Source organism: Paroedura picta, chromosome 10 (genome assembly GCF_049243985.1).
Source record: "Paroedura picta isolate Pp20150507F chromosome 10, Ppicta_v3.0, whole genome shotgun sequence".
In the NCBI taxonomy this organism is placed as follows: domain Eukaryota; kingdom Metazoa; phylum Chordata; class Lepidosauria; order Squamata; family Gekkonidae; genus Paroedura; species Paroedura picta.
This window is the reverse complement of record NC_135378.1, coordinates 48929494-48951726: the sequence shown is the minus strand read 5'-3', so window position 1 is coordinate 48951726 and position 22233 is coordinate 48929494. Positions and strand designations below refer to the sequence as shown.

The following is a 22233-nucleotide window of genomic DNA, read 5'->3' as shown; positions in this document are numbered from 1 at the left end:
ATTAAGCATCTCTTTAGGTAGTTGTATACAGACTTAATCATTTTAAAGTTTTGTTTTGCATTGTTTGTAGGAATTCCGGGGAAGGTGAAGATTTTGAAAAGCTGATCACTATTCATGCAAATGCATCAGGTAATGTTATATCTGTGGACATCAAGTACTACAGCTTTTTTCTTCTTATGCACTGAAAATGGATTAGATTCTACACAGCAAACAGAAAGAGTGTGATACGTGTCCAGTAGAAAGGGATGCATCTGAACAGGCAAGGATCTGAGCAGATCCGGTGCTGAAATGTGTCCCCACAGGGACACAGAATGCTGCAGAGCATGCAGCTCCGCAGGAACACACTGGTGGTGGCCCAGCATGGCTACCGCCATGCAGAATGAGCAAAACCAAAAGCAACTGAAGTAAACTGCTCTGAGCCACAAGGGAGGGCAGTATATAAATATAAAAAATAAAGGGGACATTAGTATTGATTGCCCTAGTTTCAATAGCTCACAGCTTAGAGAACACAGTAAGAGATGTTATCTTCATTGCTAGCTTTATAGTCCTCACATATTGGATGAATTTAACTTGTTTCATCTAACAGGGGTAGTCAAACTGCGGCCCTCGACAACCCCTGAATGAGAAACCAGAAATATAAGCAAATGTTTTCTAGTGCAATAAATGGAAAATGGTTGATTAGTTTTTGTTACAGGACCAAAAAACCTTTGGGAAAGCAGATAATTGCACTGCAGCAAAATTGTATCCCTCCATCACAATATTTAGTTGCTGAGAAAATGTGATCTGTTGCCCTTTATTGCAGTAGTGAGAGTTATGTCTCTATTATGAGCAAGCACAATCTATTGTGATAGAGACTGCTACGTGGGATGTTGCTTGCACTTAGCCGCTGCCAACTCCTTTTTTCCTTTTCATTCTTTTAAATTCTTTCTTTGGAATCTACTTCTTGTTCTGCCAATTTGGAAATCCTGGCAGGTGCTTAAGAATGATTTGGAAAGCAGCAGAAATGATTTGCAGTGAAGAAGTAGAAGATGGAGGATTGCTTAATGCTTCCCCTCCCCACTAGGTTTATTCAGTGGGGCTTACTCCCTGGAAAGTGTTCTTAGGATTTATCAGCTATTGTATAAGATAAATTGTTTTGTCATGCTATGGCTGTGAGTTGCAGGGGAAATCTGGCTGGCAGATGAGGGGTTAAATAGTTCCTTGTATGCCACTTTCCCCCTACAGATTATTGGAGATAGGCACAAACCTAAAAATTCTGTCTTGGTTCAGGGTCCAGGGGAGACCCCCAAACCCCAAATTGAGCCAAAACTGCACCAAACTGGTCAGTTTGGATATCCATTTCTCCCGGCCATGGCATACCATAGCTGAGAGAGAGAAAGGAGGGGGGTCACCTGGGAAGGGTTAAATGGCTGGCAGCTTCAAACCTGGGGGAATGAAGCAGACAGATTCAAAGGCTCGCCTAACAGTTGATCAGCAGACCCACTTTGCTGTTCGATTTATATGGCTGGCAGCCATTTCACCAGTCAGTTTTGCTTCTCCCTACTTGGAAGTCAACCTGTGAAATGGCTCACAACCGTTTAAACCTAATAGGTCAGCTGTGGACCCATGCTGCTAAACTGTTAGATTTAAATAGTCTGAATAACTAAACTAAATCAGCCAAAAGTATGGTAAATGTTTGGGAAGGGGCTTCCCCTGAGCATTGGCTTGCGTGCTCTGAGCCAGGCCAAGTTCATACTGAATTTTTGCTTACAAACCAGTTTGTGCCTAACTCTGCAGGTTATACATACAAAACATGCATTTTTTAATCAGGAGAGAAGTCGTAACTTTTCTGTACCTTGACAGTTACAATGCAGTCTTAAACAGTTACACATTTCTAAGTCTATTAAAGTAAATGGAGCTTTGTTTAAGATAGATTATATTGGTATTGTTTAGAATTAAAATAATTGGTTTTGAATTGGCCTTCCAGCAGGCTTTTATTGCTATCTATAATAAATTATTTCCAGATTTTTATTCAATATAAATAAGCTGCCTGAGTAATGCAAGTACATTGTGCTGCTTTGAAAGGTCTCAGGAGAATTGAGAGTGTAGACTAGGGCATCAGGAACGAGGCTGAAATTAGTTTGTTAAACTGAAGATATTTAGCCTTGGAAAAATATGGGATGAGTGAAAGAAAGAAAAGATACTGAAATTCAAAGGCTTGTAATCTGGGCAGGGTGCAGTATTCTCAAAGGAACACCGAACTTGGTGTAGTGATTAAGATGGCAGCCTCTGATCTAGAGAACTGGGTTTGATTCTCCGCTCCTCTACATGCAGCCAGCTAGGTGGCCTTGGGCCAGTCACAGTTCTCTCTAGAACGCTCTCAACACCACCTACCTCACTGGGTGCCTGTTGTGGGGAGAGGAGGGGTAAGCCATTGTAAGCCACTTTTAGATTCATCAGGTGGTGAAAAGCAGGGTACTGAAAAACAGCTTCTTCTAATAGAAACATTTTCTGCTTACAGGAGTTCCAATAAGCATTATACAGGAATCTCTTGGTGAAGAACTTTTCAAAATTTGTTATGAAGAAGATGAACACATTCTAGGAGTTGTTGGAGGGACCCTTAAAGACTTTCTGAACAGCTTCAGTACTCTTCTAAAACAGAGTGGCCATTGCCAAGAAGCAGAAAGAAAAGGGAGACTGGAGGAGGTTTCCATACTGTGCTTGGAAAAAGACCCAGATTTCTTAAATGTCTACTATTTCTTCCCTAAGAAAACAACTAGTCTCATCCTCTCTGGCATTATTAAAGCGGCAGCTCATATTTTATATGAAACAGAAGTGGAAGTGATGCTGATGCCTCCCTGCTTCTGCAAAGACAGCACCGAGTTCATTAATCAGCCCTACTTGTTGTATTCAGTACAAGTCAAGAGTGCAAAACCATCCTTATCGCCTTGTAAGCCGCAGTCCTCTCTTGTGATTCCTGCTTCTATGTTCTGCAAGACTTTCCCATTTCACTGCATGTTTGACAAGGACATGGCTATTCTACAAGTTGGCAATGGTATAAGAAGACTGTTAAACAGGAGAGAATTTCAAACGAAGCCCAACTTCGAGGAGTGCTTTGAAATCCTGACCCCAAGAATAAACTGCACATTTAGTGGGATCATGACAATGCTGAACATGCAGTTTACTATAAGAGTGAGAAGAGGGGACAACATTCTTAAAAAGTCAACTGGAGTAAGAACCAGTTCATTGCCTTTACATTCTCTCTTCCTCTGCCTCTAAGTGGGGTATACATATGTGAGAACCACTATGGACATCTGTAGATGCTCCAACCAGTGGAGACAACAGTGCCTCTTGCTCCCTTCTGTTTTGTGTATGTGTGTTGCTTTAATACTTGAATAGGAGGTGGGAGAGAAGTGTGCACGTATGAAATTTGCTGTGTCGTCCTATGTAAGGTCCTGTTCCAATATTACAGTAGAACGGCAAGAAGCAGGAATATGACATGTTCATAAGTCATTTTTTTATTCTTCAAATAACATCTGGAGACCTGGCCCAGCCAAGCTCACATTAATACTGGTTTTGGAGTGCACAACCTTGGACAGCAATCTTTACTAATTGAGAAATAGCATCTTAGGGAGATGTATAGGCTACACCTAGTCCTTCGTTATGAATGTAAAGAAGGGTTTTTTTTTTACCCCCACAAACATTTAAACATACCCATGCAGGTAGCTGAAGTGAAAATAGATAAGTCAGAGTCCTATAATATTATTTTTACTGTACTTTTAGTGCAGTACAAATCTGTCAGGTCTAAAAATACTGTTTTCTTTTGCAGTTCTGTCAGTATTGAATTATCACAATACTGCTTGCAGTCAAGTAATGAACACAGATAAAAGGATTTGGGTACATTATTGCTTTAGATATTACTAATCTGAGGATCCAGTCTATATTGCATAGGTGGTGGGCAGGTTTCGGCCAAAAGAGCACTCGGACACAGTCAGTGGAGTAAAACAAGGCCGCAGCTTTATTTCTTACAGGAGCAGGACGCAGCATGGGGGGAGCTGTCCTCTTGCAGGCAGCGGACTGCTGGGGCCATAGGTTCCCAGAGGTGTTTCTTGCAGCTGAGATGCACACTCAGTCAGCAACCCATGCATCTGGAAACCACCCAGGTGGGGGGACAGCAGCTGTTGGGTGACAATGGGCATGAGCCTCTGAGTGGCCACCCTTAGCCATCTGGCACTGAGCCCCCCTCGCTGCCCCCGCCAGGGCAGGTGTTGCTCAATGTGTGTCCAACCTCTTAAGGATGCCTCCCCATTGTAGACAGTCAGTGGACTGTCTGGCCTTCTGCTCCCAGAGGCCTTCCTTGCTGCCGAGGCTCACATGTGGTCAGCAGGTAGCACTCATGGCTTTGGCCACCTGGGAATCCCCTGGGAGGCAGCAGTTGTTGGTTGCTAGTGGGCACAAGCCTGTAGGTGGCAACTCCTACCTGGCACTGTGCGCTGCCAGGCTGCTCCCCAGGTCAGACCTTGCTTAGCATGTGTCCAATCTCTTAAGGAGACTCCCATTCCAGGCAGTCTAGTGTGCAGACTCAGACTGTCTGCCATAAACAGCTCTGCCCATATCCAAACCACCAGCTGTGACAAACAAGCATAATTGCAACATGTAAGAAACCAGCACAGGGTGGGTGGGAAGCGTCGATGCCAGCTGGCTGGAAGAGGGGGGGTTGGCCTTTGTGCAGCCCCTTAAATATGAGGGGGCTGCCTGGCCCCTTCTTCCCTGCCTCTTTGAGTGGCCACATCAGTGCAAAGGCTGGCCAGCCACACCTGGCGCCCTGGCCGCCTGCACCCTTGGTGGGCTTCTGGAGGCTGATCCCGCCCTCCGGGTCTGCAATGGTGCGGCCTCAAGTAAGTCTGGGCCATCCTTATTAGATATTCTGAACTCACTGTATTCCAAATTCATGTTGATAGCAAAGCACATGGGATACAAACAGTAGCTGTTCTCTGATTCTCTGATATATATCAGAGTGAGGGATTGTGCTTGTGAGGGCTGCCTGGTTCAACACTGGTCAAAGGAAATATCTACAAACTACATGTGATGAAAGAAAAATATATACATCTCAATTTGCCTTTCAACCAGAATGCAGGGACAAGGGAGATATACAGTAGATAATTATTGGGCATATTTAACCTTTCTCATGCCTATTCATTCTTCCCTGCAAATACCTTATTTCCTTGTAATATTTATTTTTAACTGCCTTCCTCAAGATGGCCATAAATACACTGTATGTAGTTAGTCATGTTTTCCTCTTGGTTCATTGCTTGTTTGTGTTCTCATTGACCGTTTCCCCCTTAGATTCCTGCTTTTCAGCCGTATAGACTGCCCTCAGGAGGGGAAAATGTGTCTGTCCTTTCTATCATAAAAGTTGGGTGCAAATATTCTGACACCATCAGTGCCTGATGAAATGGAATGTCTTCTGATCATGCCTCCCCATACCACTTTGGCATATAAGACTTATTTGATGGTTGTTTCTGCCATTTTACATTTCCTGTTGGAGGAGGGGAACCTTCCAGGCATTTCACACTTGTGGGTCACTCTAGCTTGGCTGGGCAAGGCTTGTTCCATGTGAAAAACAACTTGCCTTTCATTGTCTTTGTACACTTTCATTCCCCAAAAATCTAACATCTCATCTTCTTCATTATTTCAGGTTATGGACCTTAAAGGACAAATGATCTACCTATTTGAATCCTGTACTATCTTGTTCTTGGGATCTCCCTGTGTTGACAGACTAGAAGATTTTACAGGACGTGGCTTATATCTTTCAGATATTCCAATTCATAATGCATTAAGGGATGTTGTTTTAATAGGAGAGCAGGCTAGAGCTCAAGATGGACTGAAGAAAAGGCTGGGGAAGCTCAAAGCTACCCTTGAACAGGCACACCAAGCCCTTGAAGAAGAGAAAAAGAAGACAGTGGATCTTTTGTGTTCTATTTTTCCTGAGGAGGTTGCACGACCGCTGTGGCAGGGACAAGTTGTACAAGCCAAGAAATTTAATAATGTCACAATGCTTTTCTCTGACATTGTAGGGTTCACTGCAATCTGTTCCCAGTGCTCACCTATGCAGGTTATCACCATGCTTAATGAGCTGTACACGCGCTTTGATTACCAGTGTGGAGAGCTGGATGTCTACAAGGTAGAGGATTTATTTCACTGGAAAATTGGTCTGGAAAGGGGGAGCAAGTCTGCATGGGAATGAATGGATTTTGCAAAGCTATTTTGACACAGGCTATATGGGGATTAAGTATGATCAATAAAAGAATGAAACACAAGTAGCCTGCAAAGTAAATTGCATATGCAGTTATGTGGAGATGCAATATAGCCTAGAAGATGATGATCTAACTCTGAAATAAGTAATTCAGTAAATTATATCACTAGGGCTACAGTCCTTATAGCATATATAATATGAAGCTAGTCTATTGACTTCTGTGATATTGTGTGAATATATGTGGCTTGGGAATTGCTATTAGAAAGTCACAGGCAGTGAATGAAACCTAAACTCTTTGATATAATAGTACTTCCATCATCCTGGCCAAGCCAAAATAGGTTCAGCAGGTAACAAATGTCATTACACTAATAGTATGACAGAACTGCATAAGAGCCTCTTGTGGCGCAGAGTGATAAGGCAGCCATCTAAAAGCTTTGCCCATGAGGCTGGGAGTTCAATCCCAGCAGCTGGCTCAAGGTTGACTCAGCCTTCCATCCTTCCGAGGTCGGTAAAATGAGTACCCAGCTTGCTGGGGGGTAAACAGTAATGACTGGGGAAGGCACTGGCAAACCACCCCGTATTGAGTCTGCCATGAAAACGCTGGAGGGCATCACCCCAAGGGTCAGACATGACTCGGTGCTTGCGCAGGGGATACCTTTACCTTTACTTTACCTTTATGACAGAACTGCAGTCCATGTTTACCTTAAGTAACAGTCAGAAGTTGAAGTGGGTGTGTTCATTGGGAATGGACGGGCTATAATGAAAACACTATAAATTGTGCCCTATTTCCATTATATTTTCTCCTGTATTATAAAATAAATTTTTGTGTACAGGTAGAAACCATTGGGGATGCTTATTGTGTTGCGGGAGGCTTGCACAAAGAAAGTGACACCCATGCTGTTCAGATAGCACTAATGGCCCTGAAGATGATGGAGCTGTCAGATGAAGTGATGTCTCCACATGGAGAGCCCATCAAGGTAAGGAGGAGAACAGTGTCTGCAATATTGATTTGAGGGGGGGGGGGATGGCATTAGTTTTGTTGTTTAGTGAAATAGGTATGTCTTTTATTTCATTGTTTCATTTACTTCACCTGAAATAAAAATGAGCTTTTGGAAGAATTTTTTTAATGAAAGTATAGCCAGCTAATCCTGCATTCAGCTGCTATTTTGGTAGGTGGTTGACTGCTTCATTTGCTTCCAAGCCTGTAGCTTGCTGTTTGGCTTGCCATTTCATTCATTGGTGCAGTCTTTGCAGCTGTCTTTCTGCAGTGAGCACACACACAATCTTCCCAAGGGAAAGAGTACTTGCAGGACACTTCTGTCCTTTCAGTTAATTATATACAGTTGGGTTTGTGTGAAACTGGCATCCAAATAGGCTTAAAACTTCTTAGAAAAGGATAAAATTCCATAGTTAACACCCCCAATTCCCACTGCCAATCTTTCTCCTGTCTGAGTAGGGCCTGGGCCAAGCACAACAGGATTAGGGCTTTATGCTGCCTTCTCTGGGCCAGGTACAATTCTATTGGATGTGGGCCTCAGAGTTTCCCTACAGCACCAAAGGCCTGTGGATTAACCGTGCATATTGGTCTGTATCTCAATGAAATAGTTTGGAAATTTCCTGAGTTTCCACAGAGCAACTATTTTCTGATTTCTAGCTGTGAACATAGTTTTAGCTATGCAACACGCCTTTGTTTATGGAATGTCTCAGGAGATATCTCAGAAGATATGAATTGTGTATGTAACCAGAGAGGTGTCTGTTTTTGTGGATATGATATAAATAACCATTATTTTGGAGAGGAAACAGGCAGTAATGTTGCTAAGTATTTTTCTGGATATGGGAGAATAAACAAACAGCATTACATTTATTGTTTAAACATAGTTATGAAATGGGATACAAAACAGATTTGCAGTTTGAGGAAAGCAAATAATCACATTTCTGAATGTATTATAACTTGAGAGAGAAGAATTTTGTCCATTAGATCAAATATGTCTCCTCCCCCTTTAAGCTATCCTTTTATTGTCAGTTTTGAGTAGCAAATAGAAATATTGACATAAATATGTCTTGATTTTATTTCATTTTTCTCTTTAAAATGTATAATAAGGATGTGTTGGTCCTTGTTTTTGTTCTAACTCAGATTGCTGAATTAATGCCAGATGTCAGTCATCTGTGTAGGTTGTGGTTGTTTTAGATCTCATGAAGAGCTACTGAAAAGTGTTTAGTGCATAAATTTAACACTTTTGAGAGCTCAGTCTACAAAAAGGGGTCATCTGCTGTGTGTCTTCATAACACATTTGGAAAATGGTGTACTGTACTTGTGAGCTGCCTCCTTTAAAAGCACCTCATCCCAAAGAGGAGATAAAATTATAGCTGTTAAGTTCAAGAAAGGTATTTTCTGTTCTTTCCACTGAAGTATTTATAGCAAGTGAAGGCCATTATATCTTTATGCCTGTCCTTGCCTACTTTTGGACTGTTGATTGTTGTAGTCTACACCAGCGGTACACATGCCGGCGGCCGCGGCTCTCTCTCCCCCCCCCAAAGCAAGAAGCTTGCCGGGCCGCAAGCTAATTGGCCGCTTCGGCGGCCGATTTGCTCGCGGCCTGGCGAGCTTCTCGCTGGGGGGGGGGGCTGGGAGAGGGAGCCGTGGCCCGGCGCTGAGGCCTTCAGGATATGGTTTGAATTCACATAATGCAGCACATTTGCTGCAGGTCTGGGTCTAAATATAATCAGTGCTTGGATGGGAGATGTTCTGTGAACTCCATTTATTTAGTACATTTTACCATACCATTCCTCCCAGGATCTCACAGTAGTGTATATAGTTCTGCCTCCTCCTTCATTGTATCCTCTTGAGGTAGATTGTGCAGGGTGAATGGCCCACCATCATCCAGTGAGTGGGAATCTGAAGGTGGGTCTTCCAGGGCTTAGTCCAAGACTTTAGCTACTGCACACCGACCCCTTCCTCCTACTTACTGTCCTGACTTACACAAGTTCTTCTACTTGCTCATGATCACAATTCATAATGTTTAAAGAAAAGCTAATAAAAACTGTTTTGTCTTTGAAACTTCAGTTTTTGGTCTAACAATACAACAATTTTTTTATATTTCTTGCTTTATTTCTAAAAGATGCGGATAGGCCTGCATTCTGGATCTGTCTTTGCTGGTGTTGTGGGTGTTCAAATGCCACGATATTGTCTATTTGGAAACAATGTAACACTTGCCAACAAATTTGAGTCTTGCAGTGTTGCAAGGAAAATAAATGTCAGCCCGACTACCTACAGGTACAGTAAATCCCAATGTAAATCAGATGGTTTGCTTAACATGTTTACACTTGTGTGCATTCATTTTCTTCCCCTTGGGATATCTCTTTTAACCTTAGATGCTAACAATTCTAATACTAAATTAATTACAGAATAGTAGCGAAGGAAGAACCCCTCTCCTTTTAATTAAGAGGAAAAGCTGAATTAGGTTATGTTATTCATCTATCCCAACACACACACACAAACACACACAAACAAATTGGTCTGATCATGTTTTGTTTGTTTTGCATTGCAGTCTTGAAGACAACCCTTTCCAAACCCTGTGAATCTTGCACTGTTTCCCTTCTCTTGGCCTAAACCTTACCAGAGCTGCTGCTAGGGCCACCCTTAGAGCCAAGAAAGCAGCAGAGGTCTTGATACCTCGGAAGCTGCCACAGCAGCCTCCTTAGAAATAGTAACAGCACTAACCTGACTGCTGCTATCACAGCAACAAAGGAAAGATGAACTCAATTTGGTAAAGTAAAATTATGTTCAGTAAAAGCAAAGTCTTTATTCAGTTGACCACCTGAAATCTCTGGATTACTTCACCCAGCGGTTTCATGTGGTAGTTGAAAAGGACAGGAGACAAAATGGAATCTTGCAAGACCCCACAGACCAAGGGCAGTCCCAGCACCACCTTCTGAAATATACCCTCTGGATAGGACTAGAACCACTCTAAAATGGAACCTTCTAGTCCTGGCTCAGAAAGGCATCCCACAAGGATACCATGATTGATATTATTGAAAGCCTCTAAGAGGTCTAGGAGAATCATAATTCTTCTGCCTATTTCCTAGTGCAGGTCACCCACCAGCTTAGTCCCATAACCAGGCCTGAAACAAGATTGGAAAGGATTCATACAATTTGCTTCTTGCAGCAGGTATTGAACTTGTCCATCTACCATCTACCATTCATGTCAAGGATCTAAACCTTTGGCAAATCAGCAGTGCCCTGGCCTTTGGTGTTTGTTTTTTTTTTTTGCGGTGGTGTATATAGGTAAAGAGACTTTTGCAAAAATGTATAAAGGTTTATTAAGTATTTTGAAAAAGACTCGGTGTAACTAAGCAAAACAGTATCTGCCATTTAGTAGCAAGAAGACAACAAAGTTCAATTTCTATCTAGTACATCAGTACTTGGTATTAGACAGCAAACCCTCTTAGAATACAAGAGTCCAAGCTAGAAGAAGAAGAAAAGAAGAAGAAGAGTTAGTTCTTATATGCCATTTTTCTCTACCTGAAGGAGTCTCAAAGTGGCTTACATTCGCCTTCCCTTTCCTCTCCCCACAACAGACCTCTCCCCTGTGTGTGGTTGGTTTCATTTACAACCAAAATGTAAAATTTGGTTTACATTTGTGTATCTAGATATAGATACATCATTATAAATAGTTAGATGTATGCATGTCTGGGTGTGATAACCTCATACCAGTAGTTTTGATGCATTCTCAGTATATCACATATATTCTCTTCAATAACAGATATAGACCCATATAACAAACTCCCTATATGCTGAAGAGTATGGGGCTCAGTGAATGCTTTGAAACTCTGCATAGATTTCGGAATGGCACTGATTAGTACCGAAATCTACACAACTTCTAATGCAGACAACAAAGACCCTTTTAATTTCATATTTCTTTTCTCTGTCATCATGTGATGTGATTTTATATATAATGATACTAATTTTGTTATAGGTTGCTAAAGGATTACCCAGGATTTGTGTTTACTGCTCGTTCAAGAGAGGAACTCCCTCCCAATTTTCCAAGTGATATTCCTGGGATCTGTTACTTTCTTGATGCTTATCTTCAAGGAACAAATTCAAAGGCCTGCTTTCAAAAGAAGGATGCTGAAGATGGGAAAACAAATTTCTTGGGGACACCAACAGGTGTAGATTAGGTTGTGTATCCTTTCTTTTCAGGAAGAAATATAAGTTAATATTTTTTGCTCTGTATATACTGATTTTTTAAAACAAATAAAATATGACAACACATTTGCTTAACACATGGAAGCCAGTATTAAAATTTCAGAAAGCACATCACATAACTTTATTTTTATTTTTCTAAGAAAGATATTAATTGAACAGTGTTTCAGTGTCTCTGTTTCAAATGCTTTTTAAACCCCCTTTGCCTAAGCCTGTTTACAAGTGTTGTATAACCTCTGTTTTGATTCTAAGTATTGAAAACATTGAATGTACAGAGCACCAGCAGATAGTGGGTCAGGCTGTTTGTGGGCAAGTAGTTTGGTTCTCTGATGAAAACAAACCAGCCAACAAATGGCTTCAGCTTTCAATGTACCACATTGCCAAGCAAGTTTGCTAGAGTTCCCTCCTTCCCAGAAGAGTGATACAGTCTCTTGTACCTCTCCAGCTTTCTTCAGGGACAGCTTCCAAAGGAAGCTTTTAGCTTTCTAGGCAAGAAGAATCAATAACATGTAGTTTCTACTGTGTGCCCTTTCCTGTGAGCCAGTTGAATTGTCAATTGCTGTTTATGGTTTTATAACAAAAAAAGCAGCCAGAAATTATTCGTGGCACCTATTGTCATCATCACATTCTTATTTTTTTTAATTGACTGTATGTTATACTTGCCATGTGGAAACTGTGTCTGTTGAGAATTTTGTTGATTGCTCACCACAGATAGAGCAAGCTGGAGGTAGGAGGAATTTGTCATGAAGAAACATTCAGTTGGGTAGCCATGTTGGTCTGAAGCAGCAGAACCAGGCTGGAGTCCAGTGGCATCTTTAAGTTCAACAAAGTTTGAAGAAACAGTCATTGACATGCTCCCCTTTAACCTCTTAGTTGCTAAGGAAAGGAACAGGAGCAAGCTTGCTGGATACTGTGTTCCTCTGCTGAGATCAGGATGTGGAATAAGAGCACTATGAAAAATATATATTCATAAAAATATGTATTCATATAGTCAATATTGGTTTTCCTCAAATTCCTTGAAGCAAGCAGTGCTTTTTGTAAGACCCCAGACAGCATCAACTTTGAGCTAGCAAGGAAAGCACTAACTCCACTGTAGAAGGAAGCTTTGTGTGGCACCTCAACGTTTTTTCTAATTGCCTTCCCATGACAGCCTTTTTGAGGTGGTGTCTACTGTTCTTCCTCAAAATGCCAAAAGTGCTGAACAGGGATTAGGACCACTAGTTTAGAGTCAGTTATGACCAGGAACTTCTCTCCGATCTGGGTTCAAGTTAGGGAATATAATAAAAGCAGTCTGTCTCCTCTATCTTCTTAAGGACATGTGTTCCTTCCCAGCGGTATAACTCCCTGCTATTATTTGCTGTATGAAAAAAACTGCTTTCCAAAGTTTCTTTGCATCTTCCACTTTTCTATGTGTGTGCTATTATGTGTCAAAAGAATTAGTCATCAAGAGAAGTTATTATGCTATGTAATATGTCATAGTGGCAGCCCTGTTCGAAGGCATCAGATCAGGAAAGTGTTATATAGATGGTTCTACCCAGAGCAGGAAGGAGTAAGGTAGCCTACTTATTCCTAAAAAATGGGATTAGCTGTATCCCTGTACTGTTCATCATTTAGAAATAGTTATCTCCAGTGTCTGCTGTGTCCTGAAAAATACAGACGTCAATGAAATGTCAAGTGGCTAAACATTTCACTTAGTATGATAAGTCAACTGTTTCCAGTGCTAGTATACAGAATGTGGCGCTTGCTGCTTCCTGGACTAATTTCATTGTGTATACATAAAATGTGTAAATATATTGTATAACCAAGTGCAATCAAATAACATTTTAATCCTTGAAATCATGAATTTTATTTCAACATAGGACAGAAATCTCTCCTAAAATGTATTATAGCAATAAATATTTTATTTTTAGTTGCTATTTAATTTTAAGTGTCGAGATTAAACAGTGTATAGTAGACTGCTTCATAGTATCAACCATTTCTAAGGCTGTTGCTGCCTAAAATTTGGTACAGAAACATACAAAGAATGAAGATGAAATTCAAATGAAATTCTATATGAGCTTTAGATACTGTGAATGTGTTTTGATATATAACTTCAATAAAAGAAAATGTACTAGAATGATGCATGGCATATTTTGAATAGATGTGAACAGAAGTCTTGTTGTAGTAAATAAAATGAAACCATCAGGTTGTACAAGACAATTTGCTACATCTCATAGCTTACCAGTACTTTGTTGACCCTGTGAGAGGAACTCTGGTGTATTCCAGGGCAGTGGAGGCTTCAGTGATGAGATTATGCTAAACATAGTTATCCCATAACAAACTGGTACATGTTGTGACATCATAGAAGCATTTGTTCACTAAAATACAAATATTCTAATAAAATGAGCTGGATTCTGATTTATGTAAGTGAACAGTGCTTGTGGAAGCAGATTTCTCCTGTCTTCCCTTTTTCACAGGTGTTATCTCCCACTATGGTTTCAAAATCATGTGCTGGGGTATTAGAGAACTTTATAAACAAAACACACAGCAAAGGGAGCTGAAGAGGGAGTCTGGGATAAAACCACTTTGCTGTTTCCCAATAGTTTGGCAAGCTGTTTTGGACCACTAAACCTTCTTAAGAGTTTTCAAAGGCAGCCCACCATGCAGCTAAAGGCAGAAGTTGAATGACCTGGATATAGCCAGTGCATTGAAAATGGTGCTCAGTCATACTTTAAAAGGGATACAGCCAGAACCCTGGGCAAAGATATGTGCTTCATCACTACAGTGGTGATATGTACATCTGTCTAATAGTACTCCCAAGTTATGAGTTCACTAACAATAAAGACCACTGTATCTAATAATACAGTGGGTGCTAGGCCCCCCTACCCCTGCCCCAGGCCAGCCTACCCACTGCCCCCAAAAGACTTGTTGAGGCTTCCACCTCTTCCACCCACCTCCACTGCCCCCAGCCGCAGTCCCTGGCCCTCCGTCCTCCCAGCTCCAGCTGCCTGCCTACCTTAACCGGGGCTGGCATGTCCTCCATATGGAAGAAGTTGGAGGCGGACCTGGCCAGGGCCAGGACATCCCTCCTGATTGGCCGTTTGTTTTTTCCCAATGTCTTCGTGTAGATATTGGCTAGTGTGTATGTGCAAATGCATGTATGTCAAAAGTCTTTAATATGGGATCCTCACATGTAATCCTGAATGCCAAGAAATTATTCACAAGAACCTGACCAGACATATAGGAATGAAATCACTGGAGTGTTGTGCTTCTAATACCTGGACAGTTGGGCTAGAAGGATACCATGGTATAGAAAGCCGGCAAGAGGTCAAAGAGAATCAATAGCATTCTATAGTCATGTTTGTCTATCAGCGAAGGTTATACATTGAAGTAACTAAATCAATTTAAGCCCTAAAACTGGGTCAGAAGCCAGATTGAAATTACTCTAGATAATTACCTCATCTAAGAGAGTTTGGAGATTGAGGCTACCATGTGTTTACAACTTGTCCAAGAAGGGCATGTTCGTACTTGGTGGTAGCTATTTAAAAGGTTTGGTTTCAGGATGGCCTTAAGGAGGGGTCCCATAAATGCTTCCTTCAAAACAGATGGAACTCAGCTAAAGGTATATTTACCAAATCCAGCTAGATACAATAAACCATAATGGGCATTCCAGACCATGTCCTGAAGCCTGTATGCTTAATGTCAGGCTTGTAGAAGAAAGGAGTTGATGTGGTATGTAAATATGCTAACCTGGGAATAATAGATATGCTAGAGCTCTGCAAGGTTCTTATTGTCTAGAAATACTATTGTATAAGGAATATGGCAACATATTTCTGTGCCAGTTCAGACTGTCTCTGTACATGCATAGGATGGCCTAGTTTTATCTGTTCTTGGAAGCATTTATGAGCATTAATGACTTGCACAGATCAGTATTTCTTCATTTAGTGTATTCTATAATCTGTGAAAAGAGATGAGAAGTTAAATGAATGTGAATTACCTTGTATAGTATGATGTTACTACCAAGTTTGAGAGGAAGATGAACAGCTCTCATTATGGATCATCTTATAATGGTTCTGTACCACAGACAACAATCCCACAGGAAGACGAAGCTCTCCACCAATGAAGTGTGTCCACCCACCCATTCCTTTCTGGACCCCCATATGTACAGTTCATTCCCACAGGCATTGTAAGTGGCAGCTAGCTTTCCTCCCTGAAGAAATATTCAGAATTGTAGACACAGTGATGTAAAGCAGAAACCAACAAGAGAGAAAAAAAATTTACAGCATGCTGCATTTTCATGTAAGAATTGTTAATAAAGGGTAAAGTTCCAACAACTGCAATCATAAGGACACTTCCCTGTGAGTACATCCCATTTGGAATATGCCTACTTAGGCTTTCTACCTCTGTTTCTTGTCTCAGTCTCTGTGTGAATAATTTTTTTAAAAAATTCAGGAGCTATTGATCTGCTAGGTTGATAGGATACTTTCTGAAGTTCACCTTGAAGTTAGACAAAAATTAACTGAAAAATGAAGAATTCAACTCTATGTTGGATTGATAAATATTATTTTAAAATACTGCTATAGACACAAGCTGTCTTCTGTGAATTGTAGCAAAATTGATGAGACTATAAAAACATTTCTCACCTAGCTGCTAACCCACATAAAAGATATTTCCAAAGAATCACTTTTGGCTTCTCCTTTCTGCTGATACTGTATTTTTCAATATCATAATTATATGTATCTACATAACTTTATGGAGTAGCAAGCCAGTTAATGCACCTTGCAGTATCATGTCAAATGCCCTATCCAGTTTGTACATGCCATTTTTTCCCTGTCATTAGATAAAGTTTGACTTCTTAGTAAGGTGGATTGCTCATATAGTCCTTATTGTTTGGGCTAAAATGATTTTCCTCACTTTTTGTTACCTTCTGTAACTGTCAAGCACTGGGATTAAAAATGGAATTTATCTAGAAATATCTACCTAGCAGAGCCTCTTGTGGCGCAGAGTGGTAAGGCAGCCGTCTGAAAGCTTTGCCCATAAGGCTGGGAGTTCAATCCCAGCAGCCGGCTCAAGGTTGACTCAGCCTTCCATCCTTCCGAGGTCGGTAAAATGAGTACCCAGCTTGCTGGGGGGTAAACGGTCATGACTGGGGAAGGCACTGGCAAACCACCCCGTATTGAGTCTGCCATGAAAACGCTAGAGGGCGTCACCCCAAGGGTCAGAAATGACCCGGTGCTTGCACAGGGGATACCTTTTTATCTACCTAGCAAAATACAGTATTTTGGATACTATAGATCTATTCCAGTAATAAAGTTGTTATCATCCAGTGACAGGAATCTTCTCCCTATACAAGACCTCTGCTGGTGGAATGGATCCCTGGGATCCAACACAACAAATTATTGTGGAATGATTATTGACTGCTGTATATCTTTGCTGCTGTATGTCTTCTGCCTATTTCTTTTTTATGGTGTAAAATAATACTTGTGCTACCCATTATATATTAAAATTTAATAGTAACTTTAACAACAACAATAAACATTTCCCCAACTTTTCAGTTGCAGTAGGTGAGTTTCATTTGTATTGTACTAGAGAAGGAAATAGTGGCCATTTTCCAACTGTCTTTATATTTCATTTTAGTAACTGGTTACTACTGGATTTTTCTGTCATTTCAGACAGCCCCATTTTAGTAACTGGCTGCTGGTGGAATTTACTTACCTGTTCATACAAACCTGTTTGTGTTAGCAAAGTGTTGTTGGGCAGCTTTTGAGGGAAGCTGCTTTCTTCTGTTTTCTACCCCTTTGTTGAGCTGCTAAGTCACTGTAGGATACTATTTAAAATTAACATCACTCCCTACAATATCACTTTGCCCCCACCTGTTGTGCAATCTTTTTTTTTTTGAATATTCTAAATTGAGCACTATATTGTTAAACCAATACAGCACTTCAGGGCTATAGTGAGAAAGACTCAGTGGAGTTAAGGCATCTCAGTGGTGTCACTATACCACTCTACTTAGAACATTAAAAACCTCTGAGAAAGATTGCATGGTGAAACTGGTGGAGGAAAAGCACTATTTCAAATGACCATAACACTTCAAAAACAGTTCATTAATGGACGAAAATTCACTATTAACTTGTATCACTTTACTCAAAATTGGGCCAACAACAAATAACATCTGGTTTAGAATGGTAATGTGAAAACCTTTTAGTCTGTGTAACTTTATTAGTAGTTTGTAAGATAAGATAAATTCAGATGGATAGTCATGTTGGTCTGAAACAACAGGCATTTTTTAAACTAACAGAGGTTGATTCTGGGTATAAGCTTTCATATGCATGCACATTTCTTCAGATAGGTTATACCAGAATTAAACTTTGTTAGTCTTCAATGTGACTCTGGACTTTTTTCCATTAGTTTGTAAGGACATTGAAGCATATACACGCAGACAATCATGATTCCCCCACAGTATCCAAATTAAGAGTTTTGAGATGTATTTTCTCCCAAGTACAAAGGGTGGATCTGAATGTTAAATATGCAGTTATGCTGGAACATGAGGTTAGACATCGAGTCAAAGAAATAATAAACTGTGCAGGAATCTGGAATAAAATAAACAGTCTTCTAAAGATATATGTCCCAGGGGCTTCAGAGGGCTTGGTGCAAACAGCAAAGGAGGTTTTTTAATTATGCCAGCAAGTGGAAATATACTCCGTTTTCTAAAGTCTTCATTTCAACACTCTTCACAAACTTAAACTGTAAATGTACATTATGGCAAAAGGCCATATACACAATGGTATTTTTAAATGCATAGGGATTATTGCCTTTTGGTTAGGAAATACTTCATGGTCTCATGGAATGTCAGAATCACACAGAGTTGGAAGAGACCACAAAGGACCATCCAGTAAAGCTCCCCACCGTCTCGGGAACTTAAAAACCACACACTCCTGACAGGTGCTCATCCAGTCTCTTCCTAAAAATTTCCAATGAAGGAGACTTCACAACCCTCTGAAGTAGCTTATTACATCTACAAACAGCCCTCTAAATAGGAAAACTTCATTTTCTGCATGGGGAAGGGTAGTGGGGAAAAGATCAATAGCTTTAATATTGAGAGGGAAATGTTTGTATAGCACAAAATTGGCATGCATTCCTTCTGTGCATGTGAGCTTTTGCTAGAGGAACTACAGAGTTGTATTGTGGGGCCGGTGGACATTTTCTGGTGCACAACGAACAGTCGAAACCATTGATATTTATTTTGGCCACAGATTTCTTATTGTTTACATGAGGGGTCGGCTGCAAAACACCCATCCCTTGCTATGGCTAGCTGACCATAGCCCCACAGGGACCATAGCCCCAACAGCAGGCCCACCCATGTGGACTGAGTGACTCACTGGTTGAGCTCCCCATAACCATCAAGCCTGCTGGACTCCAGGAAGGTAAGAAGAAGAAGAAGAGTTGGTTCTTATATGCCGCTTTTCCCTACCCGAAGGAGGCTCAATGCGGCTTACAGTCACCTTCCCTTTCCTCTCCATAAGCAAGCCCCATGGGCAACAACCTCTGCTGGAATTTCCCCCAGCTACCCCACCGTGTGAGGAAGCTGACTCCCCAGCCGGGAAGCAGCCCCACTCACATGTACAGCTTCTTAAGGAAGCTCCCCAAAATGGGCGGCAACCCGGGGCACAAGTTGTGCCCCATAGGATCCAGCCCCCCAACAAACCACCAGCTGTGACATACATAGAAAACAGTGAATACAAAAAATGTGGTAAATATGCCAAAAACAAGGGAGGAAAGCAGCAGGCAACCAAACAGCAAATGGTGAGGAGACCACATGGCTGCACTGGTCTTTTATCCTCACCGCTTTGCACCTATATCCTATATGCACCCTTTTTCCTACACATTCACTCTTATGATCGCCAGAGGTCCTACTTTTGGTTGTCCTCATGTCTGAGGCTAGATGAGTAGTGACCCAAGTAACGGCTTCCTCAGTTTTGGCACCAAAACTTTGGAACTCCCTCCTCACATTTATTACTAAACTAGGATCAAAGGCTCCTAATGGGACAGCAGGCAGAAGGCTTGGAACTGGAGTGTGACTGGTCACCTCTCCTGTTCCCCAGCCACCAGGAGACTTGGGAGCATGGTAGCTGGGCCACCAGGGTGGTGCAGCAGAGTACAGCTGGCTGCCTCCCCCCTTCCCATCAGCCAGGAGGCTTGGGAGCAGCTGGCCTCCCCCGCCCTCCAGCCTACCTTCTGCCAGCTCTTCCTCCTCCCAAGTGCCCAGAAGCAAGACGAAGGAGGAGGAGGAGGAGAGCAGGGAAGACCCACAGTTGACACTCAGTGGAGGAGTGCCCTCTCCCTATTGGATGCCTGTCCTCCATTGAGGGCCAATCGGGGTGTGTTTTAGTGGTTGCATTGTCCACACACAACCCGGGTATTATTAGGGCTACATATGTTTTCTGATGAAAAGTATTTTTAGAGGATAGAAAACGACAAGATGTTTCCTTTAAGACCCCATGAAACATCCCAAAGTAATGCCTTTAATAAGGAGAATTTTAGTTCAGCATAAATATTTGTAAGCAGAACAAGTGAGTGGGTGGATAGGCTGTAAAAAATTTACTTCAGAATTTAATACGTTCCAGAATTCAGTGAGGCTGCTACACAGAAAGGTTATCAGTCCTTAGCTAAGACTGGAAGAGGAGGCAGAAGCCTGGCTTTCTCTGGGTCCCTCTTTTCATACATACAAGCACATACACAGATGTCTTCCTCTTATTTATTGGACCAGCAGACAGTGCATGGAGTGAAGCTTTCCCAGCATTATGATATCTGAATGAGCTGTTGTTATTACATAGTTACCTGGGGAAAATATTTAACATACTTCTAAAAAGAGAAAACATTTATCCCCAAATTTCCATTTTTTCTACTATAAAAAACCCCCCAGGTTTTCACAGTTGATACAAGGCAGTTGCAAAGTCTGATGCCAGTAGAAAAAAATTCAGATGTCCTGCACTGCAAAAGCATTTAACAGATCTAACACTACAATTCTAAACTAAGCTATCCCTTTCCAAATTCACTGAACTCAGTGCGATTACAGAGTTACTGGAGCTACAGTGCAATCCTTACCACATGTTCTTAGGATTAAGCCCAAGAGCAGATAATGATAGAATTCTGAGTAGACCTGTCTAGTATTGTACTGTTAACCTGGCAGAGTAAGTCCTTCTAGTAACAGAGGCATGCAGCTGTGGCAGAAGCCTTCCATAAGTATGGCACCAGATCTACCAAAAATTTCTGTCCAGTATGTACTAGACAAGTAACATATTATCGGGAAAGGGTATAAAGATTTGGTAATTTGCTCCAGAGAACTGGTTCCAGGTACAAATTCTGTGGAGTATTATTCTGTTAAAATCCCTAAACCAGGCACCCCCCATGTGATGCCGATGGACACTAGTCCCCACAACATCTTCCCTGGTGTCCCCCTAGTGCTTTTAGAAGGAAGGCAAGGTCTGCTGGGGCTTTTGCCCAGGAAGACTTTAGCTTGGACACAGGAGATTTGGCTGGCTGTGCAGATTAGTTAGCATGTTGCAATGGCAGCAGCTGTCCCCACACCACAAGGAGCTTCAACATGTGAGGTGCAACAGTCATTTTCGTGGCTAACCCCTACCTTGTGCAATAACCATTTTGTGGCAATCTACTACATTGTATCAGAATTCCCATGTGCCTGTAGGCTTGAAAAGGTTGAAGACCCTTGCTCCATGCTGTGCTATTTTCTTCTATCCAATTAACTCTTTGAAACTAGGCGTCACAGCCCTTAGATCCCATACAATTAACACTATTTACACAATGTATAGATCCTATACAATCTGCTACTCAAGTGGATGCAGTCCTCCTATTCCTGCATTTACATTTTCCATCAACAACGAAACCCTTCCTACAGTGGCTGAACATCTGATAAACTTCCTTCTGGGGATTCAAGTAGCTCATGGAGGCATTTTGTGATTGTGTATAAAGGCTCTTCATTACATTTTTCCCCAGTGCTGTCTTTTGCTTTCTTTTCTGTCTTTCTGGCTCAATTGCACATCGACCTTTCACATAGCCTGTTCCCAGTTGCGGTTCCAAGTTTTCATTGTTCATTTGCAGCCGCAGGCCCCTCACACTTGAAAACATCCTTAAAACCTGAGCTTTGTTTGATTCCATGTCTTTGAACATCTGCATGTTCTCCATATAGAAGTTATTTTGGAATGAATTCATCTCCCATCTAGTACACATGACCAAGTTGAGATGTCTGAGTTAGATGAGTAAGAGACTTGGCAACTGTGTTTTCACAAGCATTTCTACAGTAACCATTTTGGCCTCTCATCTGATTCACTGGATACCCTACAGGCATTGTGGGTTGCATCCAATGTTGCTGTTCCTCCAACATCCAATGTTGCTGTTCTCAGAGCATAACAAAAGTTAAGTTGCTGGAACAGCACTTCTGTTGGCAAGGACAATGATTTCTACCAATGTTCCCCTTCAACTGCACATGACTTCACATACTGGTCCCACCCCTCCACCCCCGGAACAGAATTTTGCATAGGAAAGTGAGGAAGTTCCTGTCGGTATGCTTTACTCCACCCTGGTCTTTAGGATCCAACCTTTGTTAAGAAGATGTTAAGCTTTGCCATTTATCTATTAGAACTGGATTCATAATAAAGGTTACCTATGTTTTATTTGGTTAGTTATATCCCACTATTCTCCCCAGTTGGGACTCAAGGTAGCTGACCACAAGGGCCATTTCTCCTCCATTTTCTCCTTGCAACAATCCTTTGAAGTTGGCTATGCTGAAAGGCTGTGA

The 22233-nt window shown here is 41.5% G+C and overlaps 1 protein-coding gene across 4 annotated transcripts in view; it reads left to right on the top strand.

Annotated features, from left to right (window-relative positions):
- Positions 1 to 13554, top strand: part of GUCY1A1 (guanylate cyclase 1 soluble subunit alpha 1) — a 42196-nt gene extending 28642 nt beyond the window's left edge. For all 4 annotated transcript variants that reach the window (XM_077300034.1, XM_077300037.1, XM_077300036.1 and 1 more), the window contains 6 exons: positions 71 to 129; positions 2501 to 3210; positions 5678 to 6163; positions 7069 to 7212; positions 9355 to 9509; positions 11212 to 13554. In XM_077300034.1, the coding sequence (XP_077156149.1) occupies positions 71 to 129; positions 2501 to 3210; positions 5678 to 6163; positions 7069 to 7212; positions 9355 to 9509; positions 11212 to 11413 (1756 nt within the window). In that variant the 3' untranslated portion in view covers positions 11414 to 13554. The remainder of the gene's footprint in view (positions 1 to 70; positions 130 to 2500; positions 3211 to 5677; positions 6164 to 7068; positions 7213 to 9354; positions 9510 to 11211) is intronic.
- The last annotated feature ends 8679 nt before the right edge of the window (positions 13555 to 22233 follow it).